The sequence below is a fragment of the Neomonachus schauinslandi genome, chromosome 6 (assembly GCF_002201575.2).
Source record: "Neomonachus schauinslandi chromosome 6, ASM220157v2, whole genome shotgun sequence".
NCBI classification, from domain to species: domain Eukaryota; kingdom Metazoa; phylum Chordata; class Mammalia; order Carnivora; family Phocidae; genus Neomonachus; species Neomonachus schauinslandi.
This window is the reverse complement of record NC_058408.1, coordinates 2097229-2121213: the sequence shown is the minus strand read 5'-3', so window position 1 is coordinate 2121213 and position 23985 is coordinate 2097229. Positions and strand designations below refer to the sequence as shown.

The 23985-nt window shown below is 62.4% G+C and overlaps 1 protein-coding gene across 2 annotated transcripts in view; it reads left to right on the top strand.

Moving 5' to 3' along the window:
- Positions 1–23985, top strand: part of MEF2D (myocyte enhancer factor 2D) — a 29788-nt gene that overhangs the window by 671 nt on the left and 5132 nt on the right. Inside the window, exons 2-9 of one of the 2 annotated variants that reach the window (XM_021682089.1) lie at positions 14736–14927; positions 15491–15694; positions 16945–17082; positions 17943–18153; positions 18338–18394; positions 19837–20027; positions 20498–20518; positions 21668–21797. In XM_021682089.1, the coding sequence (XP_021537764.1) occupies positions 14874–14927; positions 15491–15694; positions 16945–17082; positions 17943–18153; positions 18338–18394; positions 19837–20027; positions 20498–20518; positions 21668–21797 (1006 nt within the window). In that variant the 5' untranslated portion in view covers positions 14736–14873. The remainder of the gene's footprint in view (positions 1–14735; positions 14928–15490; positions 15695–16944; positions 17083–17942; positions 18154–18337; positions 18395–19836; positions 20028–20497; positions 20519–21667; positions 21798–23985) is intronic. The other variant, XM_021682090.1, reaches the window with a different exon arrangement.

The window sequence follows — 23985 nt, the reverse complement described above, 5'->3', positions numbered from 1 at the left end:
AACAGCCGGCCCTCCCTCCCTCTCCCTCCTCGCGCCGCCTGTTCACTCCTCCTTGGCCCGAAATGGTGCAGAAGGGGGCCTGGGAGGGCGGCGGGAGGGTGGGGGCGGGGGGAGCCGCAGCTGTTTGGGAAGCGGGGGAGGGAGGGGGGACGTTGTTCAGATGACACCGGGGTGGTGGGTTGGGGTGTGTGAGTGTGTGTGTGTCCGGGCCCGCGATTGCCGGGTGCCTGTGGACTTAGGACGCCGAGTCACCCCGGAGGTGGGCGCGCAACCCTTTCTTGGGACCTCCCACCCCCATTCCGAGACCCCTGCTCTGGTTTGTCAGCAGCCCCAGTTGGAGAAACCCTGGCCAGAAGTTTGCAGCTGTTCGACATCTGGGCAAGAGTTCTCCAGTTCCTCTCTCCACCAATGGCGGGCTGAACTGGTCTGGGAGTGGGGGGTCGAGGGAGTGTTTGGGGGGCTTTTGGGGAGGGAAGGCCAAGGAGACCGGGATGGGTCTTGTATCTCGCCCCCATGGCAGCCCCCTCCTGTCAGGTTTGGGTTGCAGGGTGATGGGAGAAAGGGCCCCTTCTCCTTAGTGGTTCAAGCCGACCTCTGGACAGCCTCTGGAGGTCTCTCCCCATGTGGGGAGGGCTCCTGGGTGTGGGCACTCTTGGAGCCACTGACTAGGTTATCCCAGGTTTGTCCTTCTGAGTGGGAGGCTGTCTGTACCTCCTCTTAAACAGGGCATTGTTGGAGGTTTGGGGGAGGGTACAGTGGGTGGATCCTCTGCTCCCCTTCCCTGTGCCCAGTCCCCTTTTTGAGGTCTCATTGTTGGCCTGGTTTCTTTGGTTTGGGGGTGGCCCTCCCCCACCGTTCCCCCATCCCCTCGGTGGGTCTCCTAGGCAATTCAGGGGCCAGCCTGGACTATGGGAAGTTTGCCGTCTGGGGCGGTGACCTTGGGCTGCTCTGGCCTCGAGATAGGAGGGGAGCCCAGCCAGCTCGAGATTGGGTGTTTTGAAGTTAGGGAGCTGTCCACCTCCCACTCGTCTTCAAACCCCCAACAGGGAAGTCTTGGTAGCCAAGGAGAGCATTGACAAGACACATGTCAGTGTTCACAGATGTCCAGCCCGCCTGTGGCCGCTGGGTCACACCCGCCCCAGGACTTAGCCTGGCTGTCCCAGCTCCCACGGCCTGCCTGGGAATGAATTTCCTTCCTGTGGTTTCCCAGTGTGTTGGGCAGGAGATGGGGGTGGGGTGGGATCCGTGTGAGGGTGGCTGAGGGCCTGTTTACGTGGGGTGATTGGGGAACACTAGAGCTTATGTGTGGCTCTTTCCCGGTTTGCCCTAGGACAGGCATTTAGACCCTTGGGTCTCAGTGGTCCTATTCTCTTTGTCGTATCTCCCCACCCCCCAACATACTCTGCATGTGCTTGTGTACCTGTGTGTGTGTGTGTGTGTGTGTGTGGACATTCGTAAGTGAGGGGTCTCTGGTTTCTCTGGGAAAAGGAAGGGTTTTCACTCACATTCCTCTAGGGACCCGAGAGGTTGAGCTTTTTACCTGAAATCACACAGCAGATCTGTGTCAGGGCTTTAGTCTAAGTGCCAGTCCTTCAGGCATGGCTCCATAGTAGGGAGAGGCCGTGAGAGGGAAGACACAATCCTTGCTCTTAGAACCGCTGGTCCAAGGGGAGCAGCAGACCCCAGGCAGAGAGAGCATCCTGACCCTTGTGTTGGGGGATGGGCGTGAGAGGTTGGGCTGGAGCTTCTGTCTCCTGTAGCCACTGCCTGGAACCGAGTGGTGGAGGACTAGGACCCGTGGCGCTGACATACTGCCCGTTGTCCACCGCACTCTGTGCCCGCGCTCCTGGGCTGGAGGGGCCTGGGCGTCCCAGCTCTGCCCCTCTTGGCTCCAGGCTCTTCACACAGACCGGGAGATAGGGTAGGCTTCCGACTGCTGTTATATAATCTTTCTCCTGCAGGGTGTTCTTTTTTCTCTCTCTTTCTCTTTCTCTCTCTCTCTCTCTCTCTTTCTTTCTTTCTTTTTTTAATCTTTGCTGGTCTTTCCTGAGAGGTGTGATGGGGGAGGAAGGTGGAGGGTAAAGTCCCCAGGGGGGTCTGGAGTACCTATGGTAAGGAGGCTGGGGGAGGCCCTTCAGGGCCCTCCAGGGCCCAGGGAAGATGAGGCCTTAGGTTAGACTCTCACCGATTGCGACCTAGCCTCTCCCACGCTCCTCCTCCGACCCTGCCTTGGGCAGGTCTCTGTTGTGGGCATCCCTAGCCCTTGTGTCCCCAGAGAGGCCTGGCCTTCTGCTCGTCTTGCGAACCTTCTCCCCTGGCCACCTGGGCCACCTGCCCTCCCTGGTCGGCCCCGGGTCCAGAATCTCCGTGCTTACCCCCTGGCCTGGTGTGGGTGGGCCCCATGTTGGACACTTTGCCACCCACTGATGTGCCTATGTGGGAGCAAGCGTGTCCAGGACGAACGGGCGGCTCCAGCATTTCGCTGGTTGTATTTGGAGCCAGGCTTCCGGCATCTGTGCCCTTCTGGTCCAGAAGGTGGGGGCCTCACTGGAGAAGAGGGGCGGTGGGGGGTGGGCAACCGAGGCCCGGCCTCGGGTCAGACGTGGGCCTCGAATCCATCATCGGGGGTTGGGGTGTGGGTCATGTGGCACTGTGGAGGGGGGCTCTCCCCCACCATGGGACCATGGCTGGGACTCTGGGCTCCCTGCGGCCCCTGGCTTTTTACAGGGAGGGAGGAGGTGACGGGCCAGCATCGCCTCAGCATCACTGTAATCGCCGGTGGCTTTTATGAGCAGTCATGGGGCCGGAGTCTAGCCAACCGTCTGTCCTTCTGTCCCAGTTTGGTGACTTACTCATGGTGGGAGGGGGAGGCGTGAGGTGCTAGTAGTTGGTGTGTGGGAAGCTGGACACCTCGCTGTGTTGTGGTTGGTGCCGGCCCGCCTGCCCACCACCGCAGCGGGGGGACGGAGCTCAGACTTCAGGCAGAACTTACCCGTGGCGCCAGATGAGGGGACAGGGGTGGCTCTCACTCGGCCTAGGAAACGTGGGGATCTCAAAGTGCTTTCTCTCTAGCCATTCTTGGTGGCTCCGCTTTCTGAAAGGCCTCCAACAGTGGCCTGGTGGGGATGGGGTATTTATTTTCTCTTCTGCCCCCTGCCTGAGGCTGAGGAGAGTTTGTCCTGGAGCCCGCCGAGGGGCGCCGGGTAGGGTCTTGCGCAGAGCGCCGTGCCCAGACGCACCCGGCAGGTCCCCCAGCATTTAGTGGCACGTGTGCACGAAGGTGTGCAAGCACGTACACACGGGCGTGTAGACGCCCACGGAGCAAGCTGCTGCCCTGCGGGGGGCGAGGGCTAGTGGATGGGAACATGATTAAGGGATTGGAGGCTGGGGATGGGTGGGGGACCAGGGGCGAGGAGGCGGAGGCCTGCAAGAACTTGGAAGAGGGAGGGCTGACTGGAGCAGGAGGGATTGAGGTTAGACCACAGATGGGCAGCCCTAGAGCATGGCTTTGCCAGTCGAGGAGCCCTGGCTGACTCCCATCACTGCCCCTGCAGCGCCCCCAAGGCCCCTCCCTGTGGCCGTGGCTCGCACCGCCTCGGCCCCCCCGCCCATGGACCACGTGCCCAGGGGTAAGTCAGCTCTCCAGGTGGACAGGAGTCGCACTAACCTGGTGGCCATCAGAGCACCTGGGAGGCCTGGTGGTTTGCGCTAGTCTCTGTCTCCCTCCCCACTCACTCTGATGAGCAAGGCCACCCCGATGTATCAAGGTTGCATCTGAGCCCTCGGGCCTTGTGGGGTAGATCCCTGGCCTGGGGGGGGGGTCCCCAAGGCTCGTGGCATCTGATTTTTCCTTTTCCTGAGGCTGTGGCCGCAACCTCCCCTTCCTGGGAGCCTAGCCGTGCTTCTGGCTGGTCCTGGCTGGCGTGGAGACCAGAGGATGTGCTCACTGACTGTGCACAGGACCCCGAGAGCCTTCGCAGGGGTGGGGAGGCCGCTGTGCTGCTGGGCGAGCTCTCTCCCTTCTGCTGTAGGCTGGGAGGGGAGGGGCTTGTCCAGAGCTCGGCCTGCTGCTGGCCACACCCAGGCGGGACCATATTTACTCATTTAAACTCACCCTCCCAGGAGGCTCTGGGCTCTAGGCCTGGTCACTGACCTTGGCTTGGTGCCTCTGGCTGGGTGCTCTGGCCACTCCCCGGGGAGCTGGGCAGACCAGGGAAGCATATAGAAAAGGAGATGTTTTTGCCCTCTGGTCCGGGGACCTTCGCCATGGGCAGTACCCCATTCACTCTTACTTTGGAGACCTGACACTAAAGCTCTTGAGATCCCTGGGGACTGGAGCAAGGAAGCTTCTGTTCGTCACACCCTGTGTGCCAGGCTCTGTGCCGGGCACGGGAACGTATGAAGACTCGTTGGTTTCCTGGCATAACTGTTTTTTATAATTGGGGAACTGAGTCAGAGACTTAAGTGATTTGCTTAGGGGGTCATCCACTCCATCCTTTGCCTCCACGTCACGTGATCCAGCTGGAGCGGGAAGACCTCACGGCCCCTCTTCCCTGGTTAGGAGGTGTTAGGGGCTTTGTCTGCCATTAAGGGAAGGGCCCAGGGAGCAGGAGACCCAGGGAGACCTGGGAGGAGGACGAGGGGGACGAGGACGGGGCGTGGAGGGAAGTGCGAACCCGTAGGAGTCCCTGGCTGAGGGCAGCTGAGGGAGATGTTGCTGTGGTTTCCTGAGAAGGTATCATCCCCCGATGGAGTGCCATGGGAGAAAGCGCCCAGAAAAGGGGCCAAGTGACGCCTGCCAGTCGCCTGCCAGTCCCCTCTTGAGCTGGCTGTAATGAGCGGCCGCAGGAGCTCAGGCTGGTCTGAAGGCAAGAGGCTGACAGGAGCCTGCCCAGGCCCCAGAGTTTGGGACCGTCCTGGAAGGAATTGCTCGAACTCCCAGGGGGAGGGAGGGAAGCCCCGTCATGCGGTGAGCCCACCTCTGCTCCTCATTGCTGGTGACAGAAAGAGCCGCCTCCCCTGGGAAAGGAAGGAGGGTCCATGGGGAAAACGTGGGGCCCTCGAGAGCAGGTGCTTGGAAAGTGAGTGCCTCCTTTCTTCTAGACCCCAGCTCCAGCCTGGCCCAGGAGTTGCCGGCTCAGGCAGCCGCCCAGAAGGTGGGGTGGGGGCAGGCAGTGTCCCGGCGGGGACCTGGTGTGTGGGAGCTGCCTGAGCGGGCCCTGTGGGGGGCCTCCAGGCCAGGCGCTCAGTCTGACACGGGCATGGGCCGGGGACACTCCCCAGCCTGCTGTCTCCTTGCCTCAGAGCCTTCCCTCCACCTCCACCTCCCCCTGAGTCTTAGCAGATCCCCTGGCTGCTTGCTTCCTTATTCCTCTTGATTTCCCTGCCCCACCCCCGCCAGCAAATGCTTGGGGTTGAGGGTTGAGAGAACAAGGAGTAAGAGAGCTCATCCCCAAACCTCGAGAGAAAACATTCAGTGGGGGTGGGTGGGGAGGGGAGTGGTCCCTCTCGTTTCTGGAGTCTTCCTGCTCCAGGCTCTAGTTGGATCAAGTAACATGGAGGCAAGGGGATGGCGCAGATGACCTCGGACCTCGAGTTTTGCCCCTTAAAGCATGCGTGTGTTCTGTGACATGAGGGACAGTGGTTGGGGGTGGCCCTGGAGGAAGGGCTGAGCCTGAAAGGGGGGCTTTAGGCCTTCTAGTCACATCTCTCCTTGACCTTTGAGCTCCTTTCCTTCGGCCCCCACAGCTGCTTGCCTCTCTGCCCACTCCCCTCTGCACCCCCCCGGGCAGGCCTGTGGGGCCCGGACTGACCGGGTGGGGACAGGTGTCCTGGCCCAGCTGCTCCCTCTTGTTTCTCCCACCTGTCAGCCCAGGGGGTTGAAGGGTGAGGGGCTGGCCAGCAGGGGAGAGTGGGAACCCCTTGGTCCCCTCACCTGCTCCCTGGGGCTCGGTGGGGGTGGGGTGGGGGTCGCTTGTTGTAAAGTGTGGCAGAAGGATTGAGAGTGGACAGTGGGCAGGACTTCGCCACTCAGAGCCAGGATGGTGCCAGATCAGAGAAAGCTGGTTGATAGCCAGGGGTCTTCGCACAGTCCGCTCATGAAAGGGAGGGCTGTGAATTGAATCTGGGGGCAAGGGTTTGTGTAGCTGCGTAGAGGTACCCCCCCACCCGCCTGGGCCCCGTCCATCTGGCTGGGCATCTTAGCCTCACCTGGCACCTTTCCTGAAAGCAGCGAGCTAATCCTGTAAGAGTTGCCTGGCTGGCCGCCTCGGCAGGCCCACGCAGCCGCCCTGCCCGCCCTCCCCTGCCAGGGGCTTAGAGGACTGTCCTTCGAGTCGGAGGAGACCCAGCCACTGCCCTAAGCGGCCCCTTTAAATCCTCGGTGGCTCCCTGAGGTCATGATGTCTCTAGGAGGATTTGCTTCCTCTGATTGGATTGGCCTCTTTTGGGCCCCGTCTGTGACTGTAGGTGGACACTCACAGCCTGACCCTCCAGCTGCCCTGTCGTCAGGCTGGGTGCTGCCCCGTGGGAGGGCCCGGACCTCGGGCCTTGTGTCCTCTCCTCGCCTTTCTGTTCTGGCAGCCAGGGCCCAGACCCCGCCACCTGCCTCTGCTCTGTGCGTGGGAAGGAAGGGTCCCACCACCGCCCTGGAAGAGCGTCTTCGGAGACCGTCTCCTGCCCTGTTGTCCACTTTTTCCTTCTCAGCCTGCTCGTCCTTCACCGGGGGGCCGGCACTCCATAGTTACCCCGCGCCCTCACTTCCACGGGAAGTCCCTCCCCTGCTCTAACCATCAGCCCACCCGCTTGCTGTGGCAGGCGGGCCAGACACAGCACTGGGTGGCTCACCCAACGGCTCTCAAGCTGACCCGCCCCAAGGCCCCAGCTGCCACTTTCACTTCTGTCTCCTGAGACCCCAGAGGGAAGTTGGGTGGGGAGGTAGAAGGTGACACACTAACCGTCCCAACCGCTTCGGATGGCCAGGGGGCCCCCGGCCACCACTCTCATCTGGATGAGCGGAGTGGAAGGACTGGCTGCAGTGGGAGGGCAGGAAGGCCTTCCCGGGAGAGCGGACCACTAGGCCAGGGCAGGGCCGCCGAGGGCGCTGCTCTGACTGGACAGGCAGACAAGACCTCCTCGAGGCGGCCAGGGGACGGGTTGCCTTCCAGTCCCCGTGGGCTGGCGCGTTGTGCCGGGGCCTCCGTGCTCCCTGAGACCTTACCAGCTGCCCCTGCTTGGTTGGGTGACTTCTAACAAAGCGAATTTGAGCCCCAGAGACAACTTGGAGGCCAAAAGTGCAGCCCTGGGAAGTCCTCTCTGAGCCTAGCACGTGTCTTGTCTGCTGCACGAGGCCATCTCCTCGCATTTGGAGGGTTGGAAGTGGATTTTAGAAATGAGAATAGAGGTAGAAGTAAAGGACAACCAGCCCGTCCTCTTGCTGCCCCAGTCTGGGCACTAAGAGCTGGGCTCTTTTTTCCTGGGAGCCCCCAGGGAGCCCCCACAAATCTCCGATGCTTGCTTCCTTCTCAGGGTCACACCCCCACCCCACTCAGAGGAGGGACAAGAGCGGAGGGCCCCATGGGACCGAGAGCTTAGACAGTACCACGGGGATTCTTTATTGGTTCAGGGATGCTTTCTAGACAAGGTGCCGGGAACTCCATCCTAAGTGCCTAGGTGTGCTGGGTGGGGGTGGCCCAGTTCCTGGAATGGGAAGTTGAGCCTCGTGGAATAAGGTCAGAGACACTATGCAAATCCCCATGCAGATGGTGGTAGTGAGTCATTACGGATCAGTCTGCCGGGTAGAGCATGAAGCAAGGCTCAGGCTTCGGTTCCAGAACCAGCCCCACTAATGACCATGACCATGACCTCGGGGGGCAGTCACTACCCAAGCCCTGGGTCTTATAGGCATTCCAGGTGTGTTTGGGGTTGGGGTGGCTGAATCTCTGCAGCCAGAGCCCTGGTGTGCCCCACCTGGTACCCGCCCTGGCTGACCATGAGCCTCTCTCAACCCTCTGCCATCTGTTACGAGGGTTAGTGTTCAGAAAGCACCTTCCGTCTTTATCAGCCCCATCCATCCCTCCTGCCTTCTGGTCCCCACACTGCCCTTCCCCCTAGGCTGGAGGACAGTGGACCCAACCAGGCCGTGTCTTCTGTTACCTCCCCATGGAGGAACCCGCTCCTGACCTCCCTTCCTTTTGGGCCTCTCTAAGGAGCACAGGAACCAAATGTCCTGGCTGGAAGGGCACTCGGCTATCTGCTCCTCTCCAGCCACCCATCGTACCGACCAGTGGGGTAACACCTGGCGGGACAGTGACTTATTCATGGTCACACAGTCATTTAGGACCAGAGCAAGCACCAGAACCCAGGCATCCAGAAGCCCTGCCCAAAGATCCCATGCTTCCCTGGGCTGTTTGTTGCCCAACCACACCCACCCCTTTTCTGCTAGGATTCAATCTCCCGTTACCCCAGATTCTTCCTGAGATGAGGCCCGGTGGCTCCAGAAACTTGGGAGGATTTGGGGTGAGGGGTGGTTCCTAGGAGCCGGCCTCTGCCGCCAGGGGAAGCCCAGAGCTGCGGTAGGCGGTGCCCGAGGCTGGGGGGTGGGCTGGCTGCTGCCTCTGTCGGGCACTGGACACACTCTGGCCACTGCAGGAAGGATGGGAGCTAGACTACAGGAAGGACAAGCTGGGGCGGGGAGGCAGTGGAGGAGGCTCAGGAGACAGACCCTCACTGGAGAGGCATCTCCTGGGCAGAGAACAGGATGACCCCATCCCAGGGGATTTGTCCCGACGGGAAGCCTGGGGTGGGGCTCGGGAGAGGTGTCCAGCGGAAGCTGCAGGGAGGGTGCCCAGCGAGCTGGCCACGCAGGGTGCTCCTCTGGCAAGTCCGTTCCTGTCCTTTCGGCCAAGGCTGCAGTGCCTGTCTCCACTCGCCTTCCTGGGGCACCTGGGACCTGAGACCACCCCTGCCCTGGGTCCAGCTTTCCCGGACTGGTCCTCCCCCTCCCCCCAGCCCGCCAGCCCGCCCCCAGGTCCCTGTCGGTGAGTTAAAATTAGCTCAGTGCCCAGGCTAAAAATAGCCCCTGCCCAGCCCTGAGGCTGCTGGGCTGGGGGAGGGGAGTTCCCGAGGGAGGGGAAGATGGTGGGAACCAGGGGTTTGGGAAGGGAGCCTGCCAAACAGAACTTTGAGGGGAGGAGGATGGGGATGGGGACAGGGACGGGGATTGCCTGTGCCTTTGAAAGCAGACACTGGAACTCTGGGTTGAATGAAGTGGCTGCCCTGGGCTGGGGGAGGGGGGTGGAACGGAAGAGGGACAGCAGAGAGGAGCAGGGGAGCAGTGAGGGAGCAGGCTGGGGGCGTGAGAACTGGGCTGGGCGGGTGGGGGCGAGGGACACTGCCCCCACTTCCGAGGACTTCAGAGATTGCGGAGGAAGGCCCCCTGTGTGTACCCCGGGGGCTGTGAACCCCAGCACCCTCTGCCTGGGCCCCGCGTGTTGGTGTTGGGGTTCGCCTTCCCACCCCATCTTTCAGAGTGCACCTCAGTGTGTCTCTGCTCCGCTCGAAGCCAAGGGGAGAGGCTGCAGGCTGTGAACCCCGGGCTAGGGTGGGGGAGACCCAGAGGGCTCCTGGGCTCCCCCTCTGCCCACTGTGGGGGCCTGCCTGCCCTCAGGAGCCCGCATGCCCTCGCCCTTGGTGGGACCTGCCCTCCCCCGGTCTGCCTCTTGGCTGGACTGCAGGTGTTCGGAGGGCAGGCCTGGCGTCCCACCAGTCGTGCCGTGTGCCCAGCCCAGCGTTGGGGCGCGGTCGGGCTGCCTCTGAGTCTGGGCTCCGGGCCTCGCCCTCTCTGCTCTGGCCCTCTCCTTGTCTGTCCCTGCCTCCGCCCCACACTCGGCCTTCCTCTTGGCCTCTTGGCCTCTCTTTCTCGCCCGTCTGTCTGTCCCCCTCTACCAGCCTCCTCTGTGTCTGCCTCACCCACGCCTCCTCCCTCGTTAGTGAGCAGGCTGCTTGAGGCCGCCTGACTGTGGGGGTGACAGGTGGATTGGTTTGTCACCCCCTCCCCCAGCGCCTGCTGCTTATTTCATGCCCTGCAGCCCAGCCACGGGGAAGGGGCGGAGGAGGGCTGACAGCTGTCTCCGGCGCCTCCTGCCTTCCCCTCCAGTCCCCAGCCTGCGGCCTGGAGCAGCCTGAGAGGAAGGGATGGAGGGCCTGCCTAATGAGGGCTGCCTCTCTCGCCGTGCAGAGAGCGGGGTGGAAGCCCGGTGCTCTGCGGTGGGAGGCTGCTCGCTCAGCCTCTCTGGGCCCCTGCTCAGTTTTGACCTGCACGGGTAGGGCAGCTCTGGAAGCAGATGCCCTCCAGTTCCTGGGCACCGGGAGCCGCTGGGCGCCGGCTGGCAGGTGTGGGTGGGAGGGTGTGGGGGCTGCGGGGAGGTAGGAGAGGAGCTGGGAGACACTCTGGGCTCCCAAGGAAGGGCAGCCCGGCCACAGCTGCAGCTCCAGGAGGCCACCCTGACCGCCGGCCCCGCACTCTCCCCACTGGCCCCAGGCCGCCCTCACAGGAACTGAGATAGTATCATTCTGAAACCCGAGAATGGTTTGAATATTGCTCAGGTACCAAGAGGTGTTAAATTGGGGGAGGCAGGGGCCTGTTTTTTTTCTCCCATGCCCCCTCCAGCCTGAGACCCCCTTTAGGGTAATTTTGCATAGTGTTTGCACCTCATTTGCATATAAATACAACCCACAGGTTCCTCTTGGGTCTGGATCCCAGCCGGGACAAATGGCTGTCCACGGGTCGCTCTGGATTTCCCACCATGTCTGGTTCCCTCAGCCCCTCCTCCTTGTCAAGGGTGTTGTCAGATGAGCCTCTCCAGCCCTGTGTCCTCTCTGTTCTCCATTTGCTGAGGTTTCTCTGCCACCACCCTTCCCTAAAGAAGGTGGGTCTGGCCCAGCTGCCCTCCCCCCAGCCCCTCTACTCTCTCGGTCCCCACTCCCTGCCCCCAAGAGGCCCACCCTGCCCAGCTCTGTCCGGCTGGCACTGCCTTGAGTGGGAGAAGCAGAAGCTGCCGGAGCCTTCCAGGGTCTACACTTGGTGACACACTTGCCAGCAGCCCAAGGAGTCATAGCTGTGGCCTGAGGTCAGGCGGAGCCGGAAAGCCATCCTAGCCAACCCCCTGTGTCCATGGCATCTTGTTAAGCCCCTCCAGCCCTGGAGAGACAGCCAAAAGTCAGGTCTGGGAGGGCTTCCTAGAGGAGGAGAGGGCTGGAAAGGAGAAGAGGGATGGGGGCAGGCCAGGCCAGGGGGAAAAGGTGCACGTCTGGAGAACAGATGCCCAGGCCTCTGGCTCTGGGCAGTTGGTTAGGTCATTAGGCAGGGGGCTAATTAAGGAGGTCCAGGTGTTCATTAGGCTCTTCCTAATTGAGTAGGAGGGAAGTGGGACAGGATGGGCCTCCACAGCTTGGACAGGGTCAGTATAAGGTCCTCTGTGCCCACCCAGGCCTCAGCCGCCCTTTTCAAAAGTCAGTGGTGAGTTCCTGTTCTCGCCCCGGGGCTCTCCGACGCTGCAGCTATGTAGAGTGGGTAGAATGGATAGAAGGCGAGAGAGATTATTGCAGGCTCGGCCTGCTCTGTAGGAGGGCTCCTGGTTAGGTAGGAGGAGGGACTGCCCAAGGCAGGGTCATCTCGTCCTCTGGTAGTGCTGGCACAGAGGTAGGGAGCAGTGGTGGGCAGGGGGCCTGGGAAACGTGGAGTTAGGAAAGCACTTGGGGGCTACCCTGGCAGAGACTGGGATGGACAGGCGGGCCTCTTTACCCCTGAGTCCCCTCTGGTCAGAGGATGCTGGGGGCGGGGAGGGGGGGTGTCTCTGTGGCTTCCCTGTCTCCTCAGTCCTGATCCCTCTCGCATCCCAGCTCCCCCAGCATGAAGCGGGGGTGGGGGGGTGTAGGAGATCAGCCAGGGAGCCGGTTGCCAGGAGACAGTTGCCTAAGCAACCCCATCCTCTCCATCTCCATGTGCTCTGGGCTGCTCCGTAGAAGACTTTAGAGTCTCACTCTCTGTACCAGGCAGCCCAAGGATGGGGAGGGTTGAGGCCTGGCCTGGAGAGGCAGGCCTGCTTGGAGGGTCGGTGGTGTCCAAACGTCCAAGTTCAGGGGCAGGGGGACAGGATGTGGGTCCTGCAGTGGGACTGACCCGAGTTAGGCCACAAGCCCCTTCTTGGAGCAGACATTTCCCGAGCTCCTCCTCACAGGGGGTGGGGTGGTGCAAAGGGCAGATGTGGACCCTGCCCTCGTGAAGCTCCAGCTCCTGGGGAGCCAGGCATTGAGTAGAAGCGCAGAGTCATAGCCAATGTACGGTGGTGGTAAGTGCTAGAAGGGAAAGGACAGGGTGCCCTGAGAACCAAGGGAACAAGGTCGGACTGGAGGACTGACTTTGCAGGGGCCACGAGGGCACAGAGAGGGTTCTCTCTCCCCACTTGGAGGAGGAGACAGAAGTGGCCCGAAGCTGATAGAGGCCACATCTCAGCCAGAATTTGCTTCTGCACAAAAGGCGGCGAGAGGGAGCTAGGAAACTGGGTGGTGGAGGGAAGGCGGATGCTCTGCACGGGTGTGCGGCAGTGGAAGCCTTCACACAAGGCCTGGCTAGAGAGACTCCGTGAAAACGCCGTCTTCAGAGCCCCCTTGTCCTCTGCGTGCCCTCTCCACCCTCCCTGGGAGCCCAGACCACCGTGACTCTGAAAAACACAGCTTTGGGGTTGCACTGGGAAGCGGGGGGCTGAAGTCCTCAGGCTGGGGCCTTCCAAGTGGGGCTTTGGCAGAGACAGGGGTTTAGGCAGGAATGGGGTGGCTGCTGGACCACTTGGGGCTGCCTGGGCTGTGTTGGTGTTGTCGCAGGGGTGTGTGAGGGGGGACAGTAGGAGACCCAGGGCCCATGGAGCACCTTGAGGACAAGGAAGAGAGGAAGAGGTTCTGGGACCCCTCTCTGGGGGGAGGGGGTGGAGGATCCCTATAGTTGTCAGGGAGCGGCATTGCTTCCTGAAGATCTCAGGAGAGAGCAGAAACTCTCTTCCCGGCTGGGCGAGGGAGAGCCTGAGGGACAAGCCCTGGTGACGGGGCAGGGTGGGAAGGGGTATTCCTGGCTCCTCCCAAGTCCACAGATTCCCTGCTTCCCCTCTTCCCTGTCCCCTGTGGCTGAGAGGCCAAGGTTGAACTTTGGCATCTACTGTGGTACCTTGGGGGCCGTGGTTGAGCGGGGCTGGAAAGGCTCCAGGAAAACTGAGCAGCCCCTGGAAGTGGGGGCTGGGGAGGGGGTTCCAAATGATAGATGTGCCTGTTCCCTCTCCCCAGTGGGGGGCAGTGAGAGCCCACCTCCCTGTACTCTGCAGCAGGGTCTCTGCCTGGACCTCTGTGGATGGGGGTGTCTCGAGGGGCGGGCTGGATTCTGTGAACAAGGCTCTTCCTGGGACCCAGAGTGGCTTTAGAAAGCCTGGCCTCCTGCTCGCTGTCCCCCTCCCCTTCTGGAAGGCTCCACCTCTGATTCTCCTGGATTCACAGAGCCCAAGGGGCCCTGGGGTCACCGTGTGCCTCCATCCCACCCCGGGCCCTGCCAGTCCCCGAGGGCTCACCCAGCCTGTTTGGGCACTGCCCACAGTTGAGCGCGGGCATTTCCTGGGTCAGGCTGGGCTTCCGACCCCACGCGCCTTCCCATCCTGGACTAGTGTGGTGTGGGGGCTCTGGCGCCCGTCCTGGTTGTGAAGCCTGGCCCGTTTATAGGTGCATGAGGTGGGGAGGCCTCTGCCTGGCGCCTGCCTCCGCCCAGCTGCCGGAAACCTCCTCGGTGCACGCCAGTGGCTCAGTACGCGCTCCGGGCTTCAAGGTGAACCAGGCTGGGAAGGGCTGCCCAGCCTGAGCTCGGGTCCTGCACGGGCGCGTCCCCCGAGCGGGAGTCGGCCGACCGTGACCTCGGGGCCGGCTGTTACAGATCTGGTTGTAGCGGAGCTCTGCCAGCCTTCCGTGTTTACGTGCTGTCGGCAGCAGCCGTCGAGGAGTTGTCCAGAGCGAATGGCCCGCAAGGCCTGAAATAGTCATCCACCCCCTTACTGAAAAAGTTCGCAGACTCTGCTCTGCAAGGGTGGTGTGTTTATTTATTTATTTTAAGCAGCGGAACCGTCTCTTCAAACAAAACTTTGAGGCGGAGGCCCACCGAGTGAAACGGGTGTGGAGCAGCCCTGGGGGGCGAGGGAGAGCTCTGGGCCCCCAGGCTCTAGCCTTCCCTGTGTTCCTGAGCCCCGGCCACCAGAGCACGCCCCTCCTGGCACCAGGTACCCCGTGGAAACCGTGTGCGGCCTCGGTGGGTGCTCTCCGCACCGGGCGCCAGGACCGAAAGTTCCATCCTAGGCCAGAGGGGCAGCTGGCAGACCCAGATGTCTCTACTCCAGGCAGATTCTGGGGAGAGGAAAGGGCCTGGGGCGTTCTCCAGGACCGAGACCCTTGGAAGCCAGCTCTGCGTGATCTAGAACCCAAGAGCAGCAGAGTTGGTGCGGAAAGAGCCTGGACCAGGGCCTGGGCCCTGGGTGTCAGTGCCCACTTGTGCCTGGCCGTGGCACGCCATTGCCTCAGGGCACCCCCATCTCCTCATCTTGAGGATGGGGTGGGCACCTTCAGCCTGCCCCAGGGGTGCTGTGAGCCTGGCCTGTGTGCTGGTGGTCACCGGGGCTGACGGTCCTCTCATGACCCCCCTTTCCCAGGACGCTGTGCAGAAGGTGTCCTGCAGACCATGAACTGAGCCCTGGTTCCAGGCCGTTCATGAGCACAGTGTGAGGCGTGCCGAGACCTGCCACCCAGCAATCCCCTCCCCTCCCTAGCACTGAGGATCCCCAGAGAAGATGGGGAGGAAAAAGATTCAAATCCAGCGAATCACTGATGAGCGGAACCGACAGGTGAGGAGGTCTTGGAGCCATGTAGAGTGGGTGAGGGCAGGGAGCTGGCCTCTGCCTCCACTCCTTCCTGCCAGTCCAAGAGGGCTTCCTGGAGGAGGGGGCCTCTAAAGGCTATTATGGAAGGGGAAGGACTGAGTTGGGAAGAGAGGAACCCCCACCTCCCTGCAGCTCTTGGAGCCCTGTACCCCAGAACTCTAAGGCTTATCTGCTAATGTAAGAAGGTGCATCTGTGTGTCCCCCACCCCCAACCCCCATCCACTTCCCACCCAGGAACCATACATAAGCCTCAGGCCATGCCTGGGCACGCCCTGTTCCCCAAGATGAATTCTCCCCCAGGGGAGGATCCAGGAAGCCCTTCTGTTTTCCTTCCCGACCCCTTCACAGCCCCTGGCACAGAGGTGTGGAATTCTGTCCATCCATCCTCTCCCTTCAGTGAGGCCGCTCTAGGCTGCATCTTGGCCGTACGTTGGCAGAGAGGTGCTGGCCTGTCTCTCCCCGGGCCAGGGGCTCCGGGACGGGCTTTGACTGAGCCAGACCGGGCCACCCCCCTCCACCGCCTGCAGGTGACATTCACCAAGCGCAAGTTCGGACTGATGAAGAAGGCGTACGAGCTGAGTGTGCTCTGTGACTGTGAGATCGCGCTCATCATCTTCAACCACTCCAACAAGCTGTTCCAGTATGCGAGCACCGACATGGACAAGGTGCTGCTCAAGTACACGGAGTACAACGAGCCGCACGAGAGCCGCACCAATGCCGACATCATCGAGGTGGGCCCACGCAGCACGTGCACGCCCACCCGGCCCGGTGCCCACCTCCCGGCCCGGTGCCCACCCCGGCCCGCTCCCCACCCCGGCCGGCTGCCCACCCAGTCCAGTGTCCACCCAGCCCGCTGCGTCTTTGCTCATGCTTGTCAGGCTGGCGGGACATCCTCTGCTCTGTCTTCCCTCCGGTTCTCTCTGTCTTTTTCTCTCCTTGTCCATCCTTGGTCTGTTCCTGCATCTGACTCTCTGTCTCTGTCTCCCTCTTTGTTTCCATCTCTCCTGCTCTGCCTCTGTCCCTTTATGGATCCCTGGGGCTCAATTTTCTGTTTCAAAAAAAGCATTACAGGCTGTTGAAGGACATGGGCTTTGGAATCCAGTGGTGGCCTTTAGTGGCCACGTAGCCTTGGGCCATGGTGCCTACCTCCACGAAATGGGGCCAGCGTGAGCTTTGAAGGGTGTGGTGGGACCTGAACAAGACAGCCCGGTTCTTGCTTCTCACACGGGGGTGTGCGTGCTTTCAGGGGAACAGAACTTCTGCCAGGGAGGCTGGTGCCCGGGAAGCCACAGGCTTGCCTTCCCGGAGAGGGACTCGAACTCCAAGATTTGGAGGAAGTTACCTTAGTTTTATAATAGAAAAAACAGATTTACTCTAGACTGGAATGGAAAACGTACATTTGTTACTCATTCTAAAAGCAGACCGAGTATCTGTGAAGGTGTTTTGAGCAGGAAGAGGGAAGTTTGGGGTCTACTCCAGACCTACCAAGAGTGCCTCAATGTGGCGTGGACCCCTGGGCAAGGACGGCAGCAGGAGCTCTGTAAACACTGGTTTCCTCTGGGCCTTTCTCCCCCTCCTTCCTCTCCCTCTGTCTCCATCTCTGCTTCTTTCCCCCTCTTCCTGTGAGCAGAGCCCAGGGACCAGGCTGGGCAACACCAGCCCGGACTGCCTTGCCCCCTGGAGCTACCCCAGGGTCTCAGCCCCCAGCCCATCCCCCCAGGGCCCCTCCCCACCTGCCACCTCGGAAGCAGGGGTCTGTGCTGTGTGTTGCGCATTCCCTGCGGTGGGCCTTGGCCTGAGCCCCCCCCCAACACTCCCCGCCCAGCACGTGTTCACATGGTGCGGCAGGGCGGGGAAGGGGGGTGGCCGGGAAATGCTGGGGACCCAGAGGAAGGAGGTGGGGAGAGAGTAGGGGGGCGGCGGGGACCCTGCCCCTGCCCCTCCCCTGCGGACGGCTGGCTGACGCCTGGTGCGGTTGCAGACCCTGAGGAAGAAGGGCTTCAACGGCTGTGACAGCCCCGAGCCCGACGGGGAGGACTCGCTGGAGCAGAGCCCCCTGCTGGAGGACAAGTACCGGCGTGCCAGCGAGGAGCTGGACGGGCTCTTCCGGCGCTATGGGGTGAGCTCACTCACCGTGTCTCTGTCGGCCCCTCCCGGCCCCCCCCAGGCGCTGCACAAGAAGCACAGGGAGTGTGAGAGCCCCGAGGTGGACGAGGTGTTTGCCCTGACCCCCCAGACGGAGGAGAAGTATAAAAAGATAGACGAGGAGTTTGATAAAATGATGCAGAGTTATAGACTGGCCGTGAGTAGTCGCATGGAGCGGTCTCCCCATGGTGCATGGTGTGGCTTCGCGCCGGCCCCCGGCCGCCCCTGACGCACGTCCCACGCTGAGCCGTGCGGGGCTGGCGGTGACCACCGAGGCACCGCTGACCTGGGTTGTGGACTCCTTCCGGACGGAGCAGGGCCGGGAGAGGCCTGGAGCGCCCCTCTCGCCAGCAAGGCATGTGTAGATGATGTGAGGGCTTTAGACGGCAGGAGAGTAGGGGTCGTGTTCTTTGTCCAGGTCTTCTCGGGGCAGAGTCCCCAGGGGCCTACGTGGCCACCCCGGCCCAAGACCCTCGGTGCAGGCCTTCCCCAGCTGCGTGGGTGCACGTGGGTCTGTATTCAGGCCCTCTAACCTGCTCCCCGTGTGTCCTGCCTGGCTGAGGACTAACCCACCTCCACGGGGGGCCTCGGGGGTCCCCGGTCCCATCTGCCGTGAGCAGAGCCTGTTCTCGTTCTCTGGGCCAGAGCTCGATCCCAAAGCATTGCCTCCAGCGAACTTCCTCCGAGAGGGCCGGGGGCAGAGAGGTCGAGCTGCGGGCCCTCAGACACACAGCCCAGAGACCAGAGGAACCCATGCCTGCCCTCTCTCGGGCACGGTGGGTCCAGGGTGGGGGCGTTGCCTGGCCTGACCCCACCTCGCCATCCTCTGTCTAGTCAGCTGTGCCGGCCCCCAACTTTGCCATGCCCGTCACGGTGCCCGTGTCCAGTCAGAGCTCACTGCAGTTCAGCAATCCCAGCAGCTCTCTGGTCACCCCTTCCCTGGTGACATCATCCCTCACGGACCCGCGGCTCCTGTCCCCGCAGCAGCCAGCGCTGCAGAGGAACAGCGTGTCTCCGGGCCTGCCCCAGCGGCCGGCCAGCGCAGGTGAGGTGGGGATGAGGTGTGCTGGGGACTTGGGGATTCCGTCTCCCTTCACCCCACACGGCATTCTGCCACTCGCTCGTGTGGCTCCTGAGGGAAGGACCAGGGCTCCTCCCGCTGTTCGGTCTGGGGACCTGCCGTGGAAGGCGCCGTCCGGCCAGCTCACCGTGGTTCTGTTTGTCCCCAGGGGCCATGCTGGGGGGAGACCTCAACAGTGCTAACGGAGCCTGCCCCAGCCCTGTTGGTGAGTGCGGCTGCCCGCCTGCCTTCTCAGCGGCTTCGCGGGCCCGGGGACCAAGAGGGACCCCAATGAGACGGGAGGAAGGTCCCAGGGCCCGAGTCGAGCCTGAGGCTTGTCTGCAGCCCTGATGGGTGTGGGCAGTCATCAGAGATCTGGGCTCAGGGAATCCTGGGCAAGCTGGAAGAAGGGACCAACATTTCCAGCCGGGGGAGAGGATGCAAGTCTTCTCCATCGAGTGGGGGCATCTGGGTAGGATCTGGAGGGTGTGCACGGTGTTGCTGACGCGCTCCCACACAGACCCCCGGCCGCCGACGGCCTCTCCCCTGCCCTGTGCTGTTGTCCGGCCCGTGACTGTGACTTCAAATGTCACCATTGACGTCACGCTGACATTCCTGCCATTCCCGGAGTGATCCGGGAATTGGGATGAGGGCAGCCCCACACTTCCAGGGGAACAGTGTGCTCCCAGGGGACAGAGCAAGGTGACACTGGGGACTGTGGTCGGCCCCGCTTCTCTGGGCTTCAGAACCCCCAGTTCAGCCCCAGGCACCACCTAATGCCTCATGGCAGTGATTATGCAGTGGGGTCGGGGAGTGGAAGGGATGGTGGCCGCCCTCTCCTCTCTGCGGAGGGCTGGAGAAGCACCTGCAGACTTCAGGCCGTGACGGTCCTTCCAGGCGCTCAGGCCCAGCATGCGGAGCGCGGGGGGGGGGCCTGGCACGGCTTCCAGCCAGCTGCGTCGCCCTGGGCAAGTCATTGTGCCTCTGCCAGCCAGGCCTCGAGTTTGCTGTTTTGTGACCGGGGCTGACCCACGTTCCGTCTGCCTCGCCGCACAGTTAGCATGAGGGTTAAATGAGATCGTGCGCACGTGGAGGCCCTGTGTGGATCGTGGCGCAGATGCGCAAGGTCGTTACGACACTGGTCGTCACAGGTCTCGTCGTGGTGGTGGCTGTGTTATCGGGCCCCTGTGACCAGTGACAGCACCACCACCGGCGGATGGCTCATCTTCCCCAGAGCCACGGGCATCCTGTCATGGGCCCCCGTCTCCTGGCCAGAGCTGCAGTCTGAGTGGTCGAGGTGCCTTGGGGGTCCTCATGGAGGCCCAAGTCCCAGGCTGCCCACCCCGTCTGCAGCCGGGTCCCTGGGATCGGTCGGGGCAGGTTGTGGAATCGGAAGGTGCTGGACGCCCTGTCTGTGAGACTAGAGGGAGGGAAGGGGGCGAGGCGAGGCCACTGCGGCGTCCAGCTCCGGTGGCCCCCCACCCCTGCTCCGGCACACGTCGCTTAGAGGCAGGGGAATAACCAGTAATTCCTGAGTGAGGGGGCTTCCGCCCTTCTCCCAGGACAGGGTGGTCTTTGGCGAAGATAAGAGTCTGAGTATGGAGTCCTGGCACACGGGCTGGGGGCTGGGTCCGTGTCTGACCTTTGACCCCCATCTCCTCCTCTCAGGAAATGGCTACGTCAGTGCCCGGGCTTCCCCTGGTCTCCTCCCCGTGGCCAATGGCAACAGTCTCAACAAGGGCATCCCTGCCAAGTCTCCGCCCCCGCCCACCCACAGCGCCCAGCTTGGAGCCCCCAGCCGCAAGCCCGACCTGAGGGTCATCACTTCCCAGGGAGGAAAGGGGTTGATGCATCACTTGGTGAGTGGGTGTCTGCACTGAGGGGCAGGGGCTGGGGCTGGGGAAGAGCCGACCTCCAGCAGGAGAGATGCAGGCTAGCCAATAGGTGGGACTGCCGGAGGGAGACCGTAGAAGCCGGACTGCTCGTGAGCTCTTTCTCCCCAGAGGGCCTTGTGAGAGGTTGGAACGTGGACGTCCCAGCCGCAAGGGCAGGAGGAAGGGACAGGAGGTGGGAGAGAAGGTTCTGTGCTGGGGAGGAGGACGGGAGGGATTTGCCACCACAGCGGAAGGATGAAGGTTTCCTAACGGGTGCATGTTGGGATGTGGCATTTTCTGGAGTCGGTCGGGACGGGGAAGAGCTCTGTCCCAGGCTGGACAGCTGTCCTGCTCGTGTGTGAAGAGCTAGGTGGGGCGGCTGTGGGGGCCGGGGTGTGAGGGGAGGGCAGAGGCCGCAGACTGAACCGCCCCCTTGGTTTTATTTCCGCTCCCAGACTGAGGACCATTTAGATCTGGTAAGTGAGGCCCTGAGACGTGTGCGGTGGCTTGAAAGCCTGGGTCCGCCCATGGCTCTGCGCCACAGCATGGAGCCCGCCCTGTCCCTCCCCCAGCGGGCGTGGTGTGTGTTGTTTGGTTATGGGCCAGGAGCCGTGCTCAGTGCCAAACGGGGTACAGAGGTGAATGGGGCGGGGGTCAGGGGTTAGATATGCATGTGTGTAGCGGTGTGTACATGGACGTCTTTATGGGACGTTGTGTTCACGCAGACACCCCTTTCTCTGCGTGTGTGTGTGCGCGCACACGTGTGCATGCCGCGGGGGCCAGCCCCAGGCCTCAGGGGCCCCGTCTGGATGTGCCCCAGGATGCCTGCGTTACGGGGGCTGGACCGGACTTGCCCTCTGGCTCAGTCCCACTGAGCATGCTTGGAACCCGGGGCAGGGGCCTCCTTAGGAGGAGAGCCAGCCAGACCGGGACAGCACGTCCCCCGAGGCGGCTGAGGCCCAAGGAGAGGCCAGAGCTGCCCGTGGCCGGGGCTCGCCGCCGCCTCTCTGCCTCCCCGTGTGCTCAGCCCCGCACAGCCCGCCTCACACGCGCTCAGACACATGCCGCCGCGCACGCGCTGTCACACTCGCGTACTCACCCTCAGCCAGGAGTGGGGCGGGGGCTCCTCCCTCCCCAGCTCCCTGACGGGCGGCCAGAGAGGCTGGAAAAGGCAGGCGGGCTTTGGCGGCCAACACGGCGGCAGTTTCGGCCCCAGCGCGGAGCTGGAATAAACAAGTGACTCAGCGGCAGATGGAGCTGACAGCCCCACACACGTGTGCGCACACGCAGGCACACACCACACCGGGCCCCTCGCTGCCCGCACACATGCCGGCGTGCTCCAGCAGGGCGTGCGCTGCCCCAGGACGGGTGGGGAAGGCCCCGGGCCTGCCCTCGCTCGGCCCCGGGGCGGTGTGCTGTCCTCCATGCACGTGTGCACGCCCCCCTCCCCGCTCGCAGCCTCTCGGGGAATGCACCAGCGCTCGTGTGTGTCTGCGGGCGCCTCTGTGCCCAGCCGTCCCCCTTGGGCCATGGGGGGCAGGGGCCCCAGCTGGGCCTTGCAGTGGAGGGCCAGGGGAACGCAGCCACCCTCCTGCCGCCTGGTGACAGACCCTTTCCTCCTGCAGAACAATGCCCAGCGCCTTGGGGCCTCCCAGTCTACCCACTCACTCACCACGCCAGTGGTTTCCGTGGCAACACCGAGTTTACTCAGCCAGGGCCTCCCCTTCTCCTCCATGCCCACTGCCTACAATACAGGTGAGTCCTCAAGCCCCTCAGCCCCCCTGTAGCTGCTTGGCCTTGGGGCAGGGCGGGACCAGAGGGGGAGCAGGAGATAGTCCTGGGGGATGCTCCAGTGGATTGCGGGGAGCCCCCACTTGATGGAGGTCGCCAGGAAACAGAAACAGGATGCCCACTGAAATGTGAATTTCAAATAAAACAATGAATAATTTTTCAGGATAAGTATGCGTGAGAGACGTTCTTCTGCTGAAATGTTAAAAAATTATTCATTGTTTTGTCTGAAATTCAAATTAATAAGTAGGTATTCCCCATTTTTAATATAGGACCTAATGGAGAAAAGAGTCCCCCGCCCTTAGGGACTCAGGAGGAGCCGGGCCAGAGGTGGGCTGAGCAGATGATTCCAGCAGCCCAGGGCTGGGGGGAGAGGAGGGGGCATGGTCGGTTCAGCAAGGCTTCCTGGAGGAGGAAGAGGAGGAGGGAGTAAGGGAGAGAAGACAGGTAGAGGAGGCCAGAGAGAGAAAGCCTGTCAGAAAGGTTTACCCAGCCTCCCGGGAAAGCCAAGAGGGGCAGGGGGAGGAGGGAGGACAGGGCCCCTCACCCTGGTGGTGGCTCCATGGCGGGCTGATGGGGAGGGGAGAGGAGTGGGAGGGACCGATGAAGGTCGGGGAGGGACGTGAAGGTGGAGAGCTGCTCAGAGACATGGGAGAGGTGTCTGGGTCGAAGAATTCAGACAGGATACCCAGTGCCCAGGCCGTCCTGGGTACCCACTGCCCCTCCCAGGACCAGTCGGTGACACTCTGGGCCATCCTGGCCCGCACTCCACGCTGTCATGTCAGGAAGGACTTCCCCGTGGGGAAATCCCACTGCCGAGACCTCAGCCACCCCTCACGGCCCCTCACCCCTGACTGGCTGGTGCTGGGGCTGTTTGTGATGAGATCAGACTAGATCAAAAGGTCCCTAAACTTCTTCCTCCTCCCCAAGCCTCCATTCCAGACACCCATACAGATCCTCTCACGATCCTACCTCTTCCGTGGGTAAAAATCTAGAGCCCAGGCTCGGACACAGGGAAGCCCTGGGGGCAGGAAAGAGCTGGAGCTGCCCCACTGTGGAGAGGGGCCAGACCCCGCCGTGCATGTCCCCGTCCAGGTTTTCCCACCCAGGTGTGGTGCGGGCAGTCCCTCGTCCCGTTCATGCATGGGGTCCTCGGGCCGCCTCAGATGGCCGTGCCCCTGGGGGCCACTGTCCTCTGGGAGAGTCGTGGGCAGGCGGGGAGTTTGGCAGATGGCAGCACAGACCACTGTTCAGGAGCCACCGTGTTTGGGAATCCCAAAATGTGGTGGTGGTTTCCTGCCATCCTCTCTGGCCCTTGCAAGTCTCTTGAAGCAGGAGGGGAGGTTGGCGGGCATCCGTGAAGCTGGGACAGGCGCCCGGCAAGGCCAGACTTTAGACTATTTTGTCAGTCTGGTGTGAAAGCAGGTTCTGACCCTGGGCCTGCCCTTGGGGCCCTGCTGGGAAGTGTGGGCTTCCTCACATCCTCCCAGGAGCCGGGGCTCCGGTTCATCCTGCTGCTGCAGTCTGTCAGCAGGCCTCAGTTTCGACAGCGGGTGTGTTCAGGTGCCCCTACGTACATAAACAACACACTGCTGTTTCGCTGTTCACCGCTCGCAGTCCTTGGCCCTGGTCCAAGTTCCGGCTGCGGGCGATGTGGCTCTGGTGACGTCCTGGGTAAGGGACAGGCCTGGCCCCCTGCTGACACTGGCTGCAGAGGTCTGGTGGCTGTGGGTGGGCTGCCAGGCGGCCTGTGGGCCACGTCCTCCCGTCCAGGACGCCCCGGGCCTCCGCGTAGACGGGGCTGGAGTGTGGTGGCAACATGCGGGAGCCCCAGGGGTGGCGGGCGAGGTTGTATGCTCTTCGAGCGTGGGCATCCTTGTCTGTAAAATGAGTCCGAGGGGTCCTTCCTGCCCTCGCTTTGCTTTTTCTTTTCTTTCTTTCTTTCTTTCTTTCTTTGACAGAGAGAGACAGTGAGAGAGGGAACACAAGCAGGGGGAGTGGGAGAGGGAGAAGCAGGCTTCCCGCCGAGCAGGGAGCCCGATGCGGGACTCGATCCCAGGACCCTGGGATCATGACCTGAGCCGAAGGCAGTCGCTTAACCGACTGAACCACCCAGGCGCCCCATCTTTTTTTTTTTAATAAAGATTTTATTTAT